The 15,127-nt window shown below is 40.7% G+C and overlaps 1 protein-coding gene across 1 annotated transcript; it reads right to left on the bottom strand.

Moving 5' to 3' along the window:
- Window positions 1–2,935: 2,935 nt before the first annotated feature.
- LOC142518684 (uncharacterized) lies at window positions 2,936–11,433 on the bottom strand. Its single transcript, XM_075621485.1, has 2 exons — window positions 10,878–11,433; window positions 2,936–3,055 (listed from the first exon to the last, which is right to left on the bottom strand). The coding sequence occupies exons 1-2, from the start codon at window positions 11,353–11,355 to the stop codon at window positions 3,039–3,041; spliced, it is 495 nt and encodes a 164-aa protein (XP_075477600.1). The 5' UTR covers window positions 11,356–11,433; the 3' UTR covers window positions 2,936–3,038.
- Between the last annotated feature and the right edge of the window lie 3,694 nt (window positions 11,434–15,127).

The raw sequence follows: 15,127 nt of genomic DNA on the forward strand, positions 1-15,127 counted from the left end.
CATCGTGAACACTCGGCCAACACTTGGCTCGACGTGCACCTACTCTAACAATCTCCCACTTGCACTAGAGCCAACTACCCATATACTTCAAACCCATTGATTCGCGATGCTTCTGGAATGATGGTCCTGGTAAAGGCTTAGTTAGTGGATCAACAACATTATCTGCGGAGCCGACTTTGTCGATCGACACTTCTCCTCATTCCACAATCTCTCGGAGGATGTGGTACTTTCTCAATACATGTTTGGACTTCTGATGAGACCTTGGCTCCTTCGCCTGAGCTATGGCTCCCGTGTTGTCACACATCACCGGGATAGGAGCAACTCCATTAGGAATGACGCCCAACTCTTGGACGAAATTTCTAATCCAAACAGCCTCCTTTGCTGCAGCCGATGCAGCATTGTATTCTGCCTCAGTGGTGGAATCCGCAGTACTGTCTTGCTTGGAACTCTTCCAAGATACAGCACCACCATTGAGCATGAATATGAATCCGGAGGTTGACTTCGAGTCATCGATATTGCTTTGGAAGCTAGAGTCGGTATAGCCTTCCAATTTCAGTTCTCCATCCCCATAGACCAAGAACAACTTATTGGTACTTCTCAAATACTTGAGGATGTCTTTCACAGCTTTCCAGTGTGGAAGACCAGGGTTGGATTGATATCTACTCACTACACTTAGTGCAAATGCCACGTCAGAACGTGTAGATATCATCCCATACATGATACTACCAATAGCCGAAGCATACGGAATTCGTGTCATCGCCGCTATCTCTGCATTAGTCTTGGGAGACATAGACTTGGATAGGGACACTCCATGACACATTGGTAGATGTCCTCTCTTGGACTCATCCATCGAGAACCGCTTCACGATGGTATCAATGTATGTGGACTGGGTGAGACCAAGAAATCTTCTTGATCTATCTCTATAGATCTGTATTCCCAATACAAATGATGCTTCACCCAAGTCCTGCATCGAGAACTTACTTACTAACCATATCTTAGTTGATTGCAACATTCCTACATCATTCCCAATGAGTAGAATGTCATCAACATAAAGAACAAGGAGTGTCACAGCACTCCCACTGACCTTCTCATACACACAGGGTTCCTCAGGATTCTTAGTAAAACCAAACTCTTTGATTGTACTATCGAATCTGAGGTTCCAACTCCTAGATGCCTGCTTAAGACCATAAATAGATCTTTGAAGTTTGCATACCATATGCTCAGTTCCGACAGATGTAAACCCTTCAGGTTGAGACATGTAAATCTCTTCCTTAATATCCCCATTAAGGAAGGCAGTCCTGACATCCATCTGCCATATCTCATAGTCATACCATGCAGCTATGGCTAGCAAAATCCTAATGGACTTGAACATTGCAACTGGAGAAAAGGTTTCCTCATAGTCAACACCTTGCCTTTGAGTATACCCTTTTGCTACCAATCGCGCCTTGAAGGTCAATACCTTCACATCCGCCCCAAGTTTCCTCTTGTAAATCCATTTACACCCTATGGGAATAGTTCCCTCAGGTGGATCCACAAGATTCCACACTTGGTTCGTATGCATGGAACTCATCTCAGATTCCATTGCTTCAAGCCATTTGGATGAATCGGCATCAGATAATGCTTCTTTGAAGGTCCTTGGATCACATCCAAGGTTAGGCTCATCATGGCCCTCTTCAAGAAGCAGACCATATCTCATAGGTGGTCTCGAGACTCTCTCGGATCTTCTAGGAGCTTGTATCTCCTCACTTAGCTCATTGGGTGTGGGTTCTACAACTGTGGGTGTCTCTCGAACCTCTTCGAGTTCTATCATCTCGCCTTTTCTATCCAATAGAAATTCCTTTTCCAAAAAGGTTGCATTCCTAAAAACAAACACCTTTGTTTCTTGGGGATGATAGAAATAATATCCAACGGAATTCCTTGGATATCCCACAAAGTAGCATAAAATGGATCGACTATCCAATTTATCTCCCACTGCTTGCTTCACATAAGAAGGACACCCCCATATTCTAAGATAAGAATACTTGGGAGGCTTACCCATCCATATCTCATATGGAGTCTTGTCAACTGCCTTTGTATGGACATTTTTCAACAACAGTGCCGTTGTTTCAAGCGCATATCCCCAAAAAGATGGCGGCAACTCCGTGAACCCCATCATAGACCGAACCATGTCCATCAAAGTCCGGTTACGACGCTCCGAAACACCATTCAACTACGGTGTAGCGGGCGGAGTCCACTGCGAGAGAATCCCATTCTCCCTAAGATACTCTTGGAACTCGGCACTCAAGTACTCACCACCTCGATCCGATCGAAGTGCCTTGATGCTTCGTCCCAATTGCTTTTCTACTTCACTTCTGAATTCTTTGAACCTTTCAAAGGCTTCAGACTTGTATTTCATCAAATACACATACCCATACCTCGAAAAGTCATCGGTAAAGGTGATGAAGTAGGCATGTCCATGCTTAGTGGTTATGCAAAGCGGACCGCACACATCGGTATGGATCAAATCCAATAACCCTTTGGCTCGCTCCACATGGCCCTTAAAGGGAATCTTGGTCATCTTTCCTTTTAGACAGGAATCACAAGTCGTGAGAGCATTAATATCAGACATATCAAACATGCCTACTCCCACTAACTTGTTCATCCTTCTTAGGGAAATATGTCCTAATCGAGCATGCCATAATTGTGCCATATTAAGAGTATCTTGTTTGCGCTTGTTTGTTGTTGTTATAGCTTGGACATTGTTAAGTGGAATATCTTTCAATTTTAAGGTGTAGAGATCGTTTTCAAGTTCTCCAGTACCAATTAAACATTCATTCTTGTAAATATTGCAAACACCTTTGCTAAATAAACAAGAAAATCCATCTTTATCTAACATAGAAATGGAAATAATGTTTTTCACCAACTCAGGTACAAATAAAATGTCTCTTAACATTAACTTAAAATCATTGTTCAAAAGTAAAGTAACATCTCCAACAGCTTTGGCAGCAACCCTTGCCCCATTGCCCATCCTCAAGAATGTCTCACCTTCTCTGAGCCTCCTACTTCTTCCCATCACCTGCAAATCATTACAGAGATGTGAGCCACAGCCGGTATCCAATACCCAAGAAGTAGAGTTAATTGAAATGTTTACTTCGATATAGAACATACCGTTTCCAGAACTCTTCTGGGCCAGATATTCCCTGCAATTACGCCTCCAATGTCTAGGCTTCTTGCAGTGATGACAGATGTCAACAGTCTTGTCATCCTTAACTGGTGCGGCTGCCACAGCGGGAATCGGAGTCTGCCTCTTCAAGGGCGCGTTCTTCTTGGGACGTTGGAAAGAACGCTTCTTTCCCTTCCCAGGTGGACCGGTCTTCGTACCAGATGAAGAGCCCACAAAAAGAACCGGCTTCTCTTTCTTGATAGTGGACTCAAAGGTCACAAGCATATTCACCAACTCCTCAAGGGTCGGCTCCATCTTGTTCATGTTGAAGTTCACCACAAAAGGATCAAATGAGCTAGGCAGTGATAAGAGCAACACGTCGGTGGTCAACTCCGAAGGCAAGATCAGATCCATGCCAACGAGCTTGTCCACGAGCCCAATCATCTTCAGGCCATGCTCATGGACCGAGGCCCCATCTCGTATGCGCATAGTGATCAGCTTCTTGACGGTAGCATGCCTAAGAGGCCGAGTCTGCTCACCAAAGAGCTCCTTGAGGTGCATATGAATGTCAGTAGCATTCTTTGCATCCTCAAAACGCCTCTGCAGCTCATCGTTCATAGAAGCCTGCATATAACACCTAGCCTTCAAGTCATGGTCACACCAATCCTTGTAGGTCTGCAATTCCTCAGGAGTGCAGCTAGTGGGAGCCTCAGCAGGGGGCGACTCAGTCAGTGTATATGCAATCTTTTCCGGGTTTAGGACGATTTTCAGATTTCTTAGCCAAGTGAGATAGTTAGGTCCGGTTAACACATGTTTTTTGAGTATGGCAGAAAGCGGATTGCGAATTGAAGACATCGTTAAATTTTGTAATGAAAAGTAAAACAGATAAATGTTAATGACTATTTTAAAATATTTAATAAGATATAAAGTTTGGACTTTAACTTTATAAATTTTCGCTCCCACTGTTTTGACATTTCCACTACCCTCTAATGAAAACGGGAAACTCTTTTCCTCAGTAGGTACGTAAGGTCCAATTAGCGAATAATGATCCCGAATAATATCAGCCAATCATAATTCCTAAAAGGTAGTTTCCAATTGCATCACAATGCAACCCTCTACGTAAACTTTTGTCTCACGTTTGATTAGGACCCAATAATATGACGTCGTTCATCTTTACGTGTCAAGCCTTACCCATCGACGTTGAACCTTAATGGACGGTCGCCATGAGTTCCCTCAATAATATGAGCCGAAATCATGGGAGTTCCACGTAGTTCACATCACCATGTCAATGGATGTCACAGCTTTCCGGCACCCAGAGCTCCCCAATAATATGAGCCGAGCCCCGAGTACGGGTAGCGTTCATCATGCATCCATTGTCGATGGAAGACAAGAAAATTATAAACAAATTTATAATTCCTCTTTTTCGGGCTTGATATTAATTTTGAATCTTATTCAAAATGAGGGTTTTTAATTTTGAAAGGTCTCATCATTAATATTATTTAAAAGCTCGCCATGTTTGATCGTATGTTTGCCGGATTAATGCAACTTTGTTATTATCATAATAATAACGCACATACTCATTATTTATAACATATCATGCATATATTATAAACAGTAAACAAACAAGGATGATCAATCGCCCCAATACTAATGGCCCGTGTGAGCTAAACACGGGCCTAGGTCTTACTTGTGCTACCTATCACCTCGCGCATATGCGCGATCTTACTCCGCGCATATGCGCCGGGTCTTCTGGCCAAATTGCGCATAGCTCGTGCATTAAGTCGCGCATGTGCGCGAATGACACCTCCCTCGCACATATTTTGCGGCTTTCCCGGTCTAATCCATACCGTCCGTATTTACCTTAATTAACCCAGAAATCATCTCAGATTAATCTTAGATTACAGTAATTAAAATCTCGAGCATTACAAGCTTTGTCACGATATCCCTGGAAATATAATCCTCTTCCCTATTCAGGAATCGATAAGCTATATAACCAATATCCTGGTTTCATTCTTTTTGTCTTCATCTATCGGAAATTCAGACAATTCAGTACAAATTCTGCCACATCTAATCTCATATGTTTCTATCAAAACTGTCTTTTCAGACTATCATATATCTTTCTGCTATCAGGATGCATACTGAATCAACTCTTGTGTATTTCTGACAACATTAACTATTTCAAATCCGAAATATCTGGTACAACTTATTGGTTATTCACATACCTGATATTCTGATCGGTACCTTGCCAGAACTATCGATATCAAATTCTGCCCATTCTGATCAACTTTCTGAACTGTTTTAACTTTCAAAATCAGTTCTGGTTCGATTTGAACGGTATCGAGTCTCAACTGTATACGATCTGTATCACATGCTGCTCCCAGAAAATAACAATTCTCAATCAGATTTAAACAACAGTAAGATATAATAGCCTGTTGACTCATGCAACTACAAGTTTCTGACACTGATATCAGTCTCGGCCAACTGATCGCGGTCTCAACTGTGCTAGAATCAATAGATATATCATCTTCAGATATAACAAACCCTGAACACAATCTGTCTCAGTCAAGATGTGTTAGCGGACCAGTTACGGTGGCCGGAAGCGCAACGAAAGTCAAAAATTTTAAATTTTAAGCTCAAATTTTCGGCCACCATGTTTGTGTGCAACATTTACATTCAAACACCATAAAACATTCATAGGGTGTTAGAAAGTTTTACCTATCAACCTCTTGAGGTTGATGAATAGCTCCAACTTTGTTGTAAACAACAAAGCTCTTCAAGGTAGGCAAGTCTACAAGCTCCTCCTCCCTTTCCTTCAAAATAAGGCCCACCACTAACTAGGTAAACCCCCTCAAATTTTGCACTCGAAAAATTTGAGGATTTATCAAAGAGAAGAGTTTTTATTCTCCAACACTTTTAAGTGAAGAAAAATATTGAAAGGATTTTTGAGTGAATTTTTCGGCCAAGTGAGATGCTTGAATGGAGGAGTGAAGTCTAGTCTTGGTTGTGGGAAAAGTTGGAACCAAAAAGTTGCATGCTTTCCAATTTTTTTTTTTTTTTAATCAAAAGTATTCACAACCTCTTCACCTCCCAAGCATGCAAACCCTAAAGGGCTTGTAACAAATTACAAGGGCCCATGGACATTTTAAATTTAATTGTCTCAAACATTTTGAGCCCAATTGTATTTTACTTGATTTTATTCAAGCCCACTAGTTTAAATAATTATCTCCATTTGGGCTCTACAAGGCCCAATGATATTTAATTAATTCAACACTTGAATTAATTTAATTATTTGGGCTCTACTAGGTCCACTAGTGTTTAATTAATTCAACACTTGAATTAATTTAATTTAGTCCACAATAATGTCTATGAAAATCACAATTTTCAAATACATTATTCACTTGGCCAAATTTTAATCTAGGAACACTTCCATAAATTAAAATTTATATTTCTCTCATAGAAGTCATACTTCTATTTTTCTTTACGCTTATAAACACATTTATAAGCCGTTCAACACATTGAACTATTTTACTTCTCATCGGGATTTACAAAGCTAGTACTTGTGTGGCCCTCAATGATTCATTGATACGACTAGCCGTGGGTTCACATCTCCATGTGATTAGGACTAAACATGTCCTTATATGAGCATACCCCAATTGCTCCATTCTTATTTATCAACCCCTTGATAATAAGAACGTCAGAACTCAAGTCTTATAGTACCCAACCAATCATGTTAAACGCCTAGCAGCATCGCTTACATGATTCCTAGGTATCAAATGATAGTGCCTGCAAGAACCATTCAATTATGGTTAGCGTACAGTACGGTCCCTTCAACTCATATATCCCGACCGATTCGACAACTATTGGTTTATCGAGAGTTGTCAATGAATCGATACTATGTGTCATGTCGTAGTTGCATCGATGGTGTAATCTATGAAACCCCTTTCATAATTACAACCATACTCTGATCAGAGATTTCAAACTACACGCACATGAAAAAACATAGGATATCCATACCCGTATGTAAGGGGTGAATCCCCGACTACAATGCATCGACTCCTATATGTTTCGCCATAACACCCAACCTTGCCACCTGATGACCCCATAAGAGTCGGTAAACAAGTCAAAGTGAAACGCTAGCACATAGAGTCTCAATGTTGTCCCGGGTCATAAGGACTAATGATGTACAACCATAAACTAGGACGTTTTCAATCGATAAGTGAGAACCACTTGGAAAGTCCTTTATGGAGGGTTGTTCAGTGCACTCTACCAGGAGCACCTATCTGCATGCTCGGACATCACAATGTCCCCTACCAATGAAACATGGTACTTACATCGCAGATACTAGTCTCTAACTCGAGCGGCCTATATCCTTCTTATTGGCGGCTGAATCGAGTAGGAACCGTTTAGAATATACAGTATTCCAAATATGAGTTTCATGATACTCATCATATGAGCATCTCATATTCTTTCTACTGTTTGTATATTCAAGGGCTTTATCTATGCAATTAGCATGGGTATACAGACAAAGATGCGCCAATATAATAAATTCAAATATTATTAAAATAAAGATCGTTTATACATAGAGTTTCATCGTGAACACTCGGCCAACACTTGGCTCGACGTGCACCTACTCTAACAATTTCCCACTTGCACTAGAGCCAACTACCCATATACTTCAAACCCATTGATTCGCGATGCTTCTGGAATGATGGTCCTGGTAAAGGCTTAGTTAGTGGATCAACAACATTATCTGCGGAGCCGACTTTGTCGATCGACACTTCTCCTCATTCCACAATCTCTCGGAGGATGTGGTACTTTCTCAATACATGTTTGGACTTCTGATGAGACCTTGGCTCCTTCGCCTGAGCTATGGCTCCCGTGTTGTCACACATCACCGGGATAGGAGCAACTCCATTAGGAATGACACCCAACTCTTGGACGAAATTTCTAATCCAAACAGCCTCCTTTGCTGCAGCCGATGCAGCAATGTATTCTGCCTCAGTGGTGGAATCCGCAGTACTGTCTTGCTTGGAACTCTTCCAAGATACAGCACCACCATTGAGCGTGAATATAAATCCGGAGGTTGACTTCGAGTCATCGATATTGCTTTGGAAGCTAGAGTCGGTATAGCCTTCCAATTTCAGTTCTCCATCCCCATAGACCAAGAACAACTTATTGGTCCTTCTCAAATACTTGAGGATGTCTTTCACAGCTTTCCAGTGTGGAAGACCAGGGTTGGATTGATATCTACTAACTACACTTAGTGCAAATGCCACGTCAGGACGTGTAGATATCATCCCATACATGATACTACCAATAGCCGAAGCATACGGAATTCGTGTCATCGCCGCTATCTCTGCATTAGTCTTGGGAGACATAGACTTGGATAGGGACACGCCATGACACATTGGTAGATGTCCTCTCTTGGACTCATCCATCGAGAACCGCTTCACGATGGTATCAATGTATGTGGACTGGGTGAGACCAAGAAATCTTCTTGATCTATCTCTATAGATCTGTATTCCCAATACAAATGATGCTTCACCCAAGTCCTGCATCGAGAACTTACTTGCTAACCATATCTTAGTTGATTGCAACATTCCTACATCATTCCCAATGAGTAGAATGTCATCAACATAAAGAACAAGGAGTGTCACAGCACTCCCACTGACCTTCTCATACACACAGGGTTCCTCAGGATTCTTAGTAAAACCAAACTCTTTGATTGTACTATCGAATCTGAGGTTCCAACTCCTAGATGCCTGCTTAAGACCATAAATAGATCTTTGAAGTTTGCATACCATATGCTCACTTCCGACAGATGTAAACCCTTCAGGTTGAGACATGTAAATCTCTTCCTTAATATCCCCATTAAGGAAGGCAGTCTTGACATCCATCTGCCATATCTCATAGTCATACCATGCAGCTATGGCTAGCAAAATCCTAATGGACTTGAACATTGCAACTGGAGAAAAGGTTTCCTCATAGTCAACACCTTGCCTTTGAGTATACCCTTTTGCTACCAATCGCGCCTTGAAGGTCAATACCTTCACATCCGCCCCAAGTTTCCTCTTGTAAATCCATTTACACCCTATGGGAATAGTTCCCTCAGGTGGATCCACAAGATTCCACACTTGGTTCGAATGCATGGAACTCATCTCAGATTCCATTGCTTCAAGCCATTTGGATGAATCGGCATCAGATAATGCTTCTTTGAAGGTCCTTGGATCACATCCAAGGTTAGGCTCATCATGGCCCTCTTCAAGAAGCAGACCATATCTCATAGGTGGTCTCGAGACTCTCTCGGATCTTCTAGGAGCTTGTATCTCCTCACTTAGCTCATTGGGTGTGGGTTCTACAACTGTGGGTGTCTCTCGAACCTCTTCGAGTTCTATCATCTCGCCTTTTCTATCCAATAGAAATTCCTTTTCCAAAAAGGTTGCATTCCTAGAAACAAACACCTTTGTTTCTTGGGGATGATAGAAATAATATCCAACGGAATTCCTTGGATATCCCACAAAGTAGCATAAAATGGATCGACTATCCAATTTATCTCCCACTGCCTGCTTCACATAAGCAGGACACCCCCATATTCTAAGATAAGAATACTTGGGAGGCTTACCCATCCATATCTCATATGGAGTCTTGTCAACTGCCTTTTTATGGACATTGTTCAACAACAGTGCCGTTGTTTCAAGCGCATATCCCCAAAAAGATGGCGGCAACTCCGTGAACCCCATCATAGACCGAACCATGTCCATCAAAGTCCGGTTACGATGCTCCGAAACACCATTCAACTGCGGTGTAGCGGGCGGAGTCCACTGCGAGAGAATCCCATTCTCCCTAAGATACTCTTGGAACTCGGCACTCAAGTACTCACCACCTCGATCCGATCGAAGTGCCTTGATGCTTCGTCCCAATTGCTTTTCTACTTCACTTCTGAATTCTTTGAACCTTTCAAAGGCTTCAGACTTGTATTTCATCAAATACACATACCCATACCTCGAAAAGTCATCGGTAAAGGTGATGAAGTAGGCATGTCCATGCTTAGTGGTGATGCTAAGCGGACCGCACACAACGGTATGGATCAAATTTAATAACCCTTTGGCTCGCTCCGCATGGCCCTTAAAGGGAATTTTGGTCATCTTTCCTTTTAGACAGGATTCACAAGTCGTGAGAGCATTAATATCGGACATATCAAACATGCCAACTCCCACTAGCTTGTTCATCCTTCTTAAGGAAATATGTCCTAATCGAGCATGCCATAATTGTGCCGAATTAAGAGTATCTTGTTTGCGCTTATTTGTTGTTGTTATTGCTTGGACATTGTTAAGTGGAATATCTTTCAATTTTAAGGTGTAGAGATTGTTTTCAAGTTCTCCGGTACGAACTAAACATTCATTCTTGTAAATATTGCAAACACCTTTGCTAAATAAACAAGAAAATCCATCAATATCAAGCATAGGAATGGAAATAATGTTTTTAATCAAGTCTGGTACGAACAAAACATCTCTCAAAACAAAATTAAAATCATTGTTCAAATGTAAATAAACATCTCCCACAGCCTTGGCAGCAACCCTTGCTCCATTGCCCATCCTCAAGAAGGTCTCACCTTCCCTGAGCTTCCTACTTCTTCCCATCACCTGCAAATCATTACAGAGATGTGAGCCACAGCCAGTATCCAATACCCCAGAAGTAGAGTTAATGGAGATATTTACTTCAATGTAGAACATACCTTTGCCAAAACCCTTCTGGGCAAGATATTCCGTGCAGTTACGCCTCCAATGTCCAGGCTTCTTGCAGTGATGACAGATGTCAACTGTCTTCTCAGCCTTGGCTGGCGCGGCTGCCACAACGGGACACGGAGTTTGCCTCTTCAAGGGCACGCTCTTCTTGGGACGTTGGAAAGAACGCTTCTTTCCCTTCCCATGTGGATCGTTCTTTGTGCCAGATGAAAAACCCACATAAAGAGCCAGCTTCTCCTTTTTGATAGTGGACTCAAAAGTCACAAGCATGTTCACCAACTCTTCAAGGCTTGGCTCAAGCTTGTTCATATTAAAGTTCACGATAAAAGGATCAAACGAGCTAGGCAACGACAGCAGCAGCACATCCGTGGTCAACTCCGAAGGCAAGATCAGATCCATGTTAACGAGCTTGTCCACGAGCCCAATCAACTTTAGGCCATGCTCATGGACCGAAGCCCCATCTCGCATGCGTAAAGTGATGAGCTCCTTGACTGTGGCATGCCTTAGAGGCCGAGTCTGCTCACCAAAGAGCTCCTTGAGGTGCAAATGAATGTCAGCAGCATTCGTTGCATCCTCGAATAGCCTTTGCAGCACATCATTCATCGAAGCCTGCATATAACACCTTGCCTTCAAGTCATGGTCACACCATTCCTTGTAGGTCTGCAATTCCTCGGGAGTGCAGCTAGTCGGAGACTCAACAGGGGCCGACTCAGTTAGTGTATATGCGATCTTTTCCGAGTTTAGGACTATTTTCAGATTTCTTAGCCAAGTGAGATAGTTAGGTCCGGTTAAGATATCTTTTTCGAGAATAGCGGAAAGCGGGTTGCGAATTGATGACATTGTCGAAGATTTGTACTGAAAAGTAAAACAGATAAATGTTAATGACTATTTTAAAATATTTAATAAGATATAAAGTTTGGACTTTTACTTTATAAATTATCGCTCCCACTGTTTTGACATTTTCACTACCCTCTAGTGAAAAAGGGAAACACTTTCCTCAAAAGGTACGTAAGGTCCTAATTAGCGAATTGTGATCCCGAATAAAATCAGCCAATCACAATTCCTAAAAGGTAGTTTCCAATTGCATCGCCATGCGACCCTCAACGTATACTCTTGTCTCACATTTGATTAGGACCCAATAATATGACGTCGTTCATCTTTACGTGTCAAGCCTAACCCATCGATAATGAACCTTAATGGACGGTCGCCATGAGTTCCCTCAATAATATGAGCCGAAATCATGGAGTTCCACGTAGTTCACATCACCATGTCAATGGATGTCACAGCTTTCCGGCACCCAGGGCCCCTAATAATATGAGCCGAGCCCCGAGTACGGGTAGCGTTCATCATGCACCCATTGTCGATGGAAGACAAGGAAATTATAAACAAATTTATAATTCCCCTTTTCGGACTTGATATTAATTTTGAATCTTATTCAAAATGAGGGTTTTTAATTTTGAAAGGTCTCATCATTAATTTTATTTTAAAAGCTCGCCATGTTTGATCTTATGTTTGCCGGATTCATGCAACTTTGTTATTATCATAATAATAACGCACATACTCAATATTTATAACATATCATGCATATATTATAAACAGTAAACAAACAAGGATGATCAATCGCCCCAAAACTAATGGCCCATGTGAGCTAAACACGGGCCTAGGTCCAATCCTAGGGTAAATGCACGGGATGCAAATGCAACTATTACATTAGCTTCCAATATTTACATGTCTTCGATCTTCATAATCATCATGGCCACCATCTTCCAATCTTGATCATCCACTATTCTAATATTTTCAAATAAATATCCATGGCACATAGGGATACATCTAATGGGGGTGGGAACGGGCCATAAACCAAGCTCACTTTATAAATTGATAATTATTACAATCATTCAACACAAATTATCCCAGCATACACCTAGCAAATTGGGCTTGGGCTTTTGATCATCCTTCATGCATAATATCACATATCATACACCATCAATTAATTATCACAATAATTAATTGATCCAATATTATATATCTTGATCCAATCACTAACCGTCACAATTATAAATTAAAATTAACAAAGTATACAAACACCTTTGTCTACTTTTAAATTAATTTATTTATAATCGAATTTCTTGTAAATCACAATTTACTATAAATAATTAAAGTCCTACTTCAATTATTTATTTTATGAGAAAATATATGCAACAATTGTAAATTTAAACTTAAGGGCCCAAAACTCATTTTTCACCTAAAATACTTTGGCTCATTTAAATTTCACAAAATATGTTAGTCATCCAATGGCCCAACAACTCAAGGCCCATGACACTAAGATTGTCCAAAACATTTTTGGAAACCCTAGTCGTCATCCCTGTCGCCGGAGCTCCGTCGCCGGATTCCGGGAACACCCAAAAAAAAAATTTATTTTTTATTTAAAAACTGGAAGTTTCGGCAGCCTGAAGGCTGCCCCATTTGCTGCCCGAAATTCTCGGGCAGCCCGAGATTCACGGGCAGCAACAAGCTGCCCGAAAATTATTTTTTTTTGTGTTTCAAAAATTTCGGCCTTCATGTATACCTTGCAAAAATATTTCTCAAGCGGTTAGAAATCGATCTCAACATAATATTACGTAAATATTACACAAAAACCGTAACCTTAGCTCGGATACCACTTGTTAGCGGACCGGTTACGGTGGCCGGAAGCGCAACGGAAGTCAAAAATTTTTAATTTTAAGTTCAAATTTTCGGCCACCATGTTTGTGTGCAACATTTACATTCAAACACCATAAAACATTCATAGGGTGTTAGAAAGTTTACCTATCAACCTCTTGAGGTTTATGAATGACTCCAACTTTGTTGTAAACAACAATGCTCTTCAAGGTAGGCAAGTCTACAAGCTCCTCCTCCCTTTCCTTCAAAATAAGGCCCACCACTAACTAGGTAAACCCCCTCAAATTTTGCACTAGAAAAATTTGAGGATTTATCAAAGAGAAGACTTTTTATTCTCCAACACTTTTAAGAACAAAATGAAGAAAAATATTGAGAGGATTTTTGAGTGAATTTTTCGGCCAAGTGAGATGCTTGAATGGAGGAGTGAAGTCTAGTCTTGGTTGTGGGAAAAGTTGGGACCAAAAAGTTGCATGCTTTCCAATTTAATTTTTTTTTTAATCAAAAGTATTCACAACCTCTTCACCTTCCAAGCATGCAAATCCTAAAGGGCTTGTAACAAATTACAAGGGCCCATGGACATTTTATATTTAATTGTCTCAAATATTTTGAGCCCAATTGTATTTTACTTGATTTTATTCAAGCCCACTAGTTTAAATAATTATCTCCATTTATGCTCTACAAGGCCCAATGATATTTAATTAATTCAACACTAGAATTAATTTAATTATTTGGGCTCTACTAGGTCCACTAGTGTTTAATTAATTCAACACTTGAATTAATTTAATTTAGTCCACAATAATGTCTATGAAAATCACAATTTTCAAATACATTATTCACTTGGCCAAATTTTAATCTAGGAACACTTCCATAAATTAAAATTTATATTTCTCTCATAGAAGTCATACTTCTATTTTTCTTTACGCTTATAAACACATTTATAAGCCGTTCAACATATTGAACTATTTTACTTCTCATCGGGATTTACAAAGCTAGTACTTGTGTGGTCCTCAATGGTTCATTGATACGACTAGCCGTGGGTTCACATCTCCATGTGATTAGGACTAAACATGTCCTTATATGAGCATACCCCAATTGCTCCATTCTTATTTATCAACCCCTTGATAATAAGAACGTCAGAAATCAAGTCTGATATTACCCAACCAATCATGTTAAACGCCTAGCAGCATCGCTTACATGATTCCCTAGGTATCAAATGATAGTGCCTGCAAGAACCATTCAATTATGGTTAGCGTACAGTACGGTCCCTTCAACTCATATATCCCGACCGATTCGACAACTATTGGTTTATCGAGAGTTGTCAATGAATCGATACTATGTGTCATGTCGTAGTTGCATCGATGGTGTAATCTATGAAACCCCTTTCATAATTACAACCATACTCTGATCAGAGATTTCAAACTACACGCATATGAAAACACATAGGATATCCATACCCGTAGGTAAGCGGTGAATCCCCGACTACAATGCATCGACTCCTATATGTTTCGCCGTAACACCCAACCTTGCCACCTGATGACCCCATAAGAGTCGGTAAACAAGTCAAAGTGAAACGCTAGCACAT

The sequence above is a fragment of the Primulina tabacum genome, chromosome 1, assembly GCF_025594145.1.
Source record: "Primulina tabacum isolate GXHZ01 chromosome 1, ASM2559414v2, whole genome shotgun sequence".
Classification (NCBI taxonomy): Eukaryota; Viridiplantae; Streptophyta; class Magnoliopsida; order Lamiales; family Gesneriaceae; genus Primulina; species Primulina tabacum.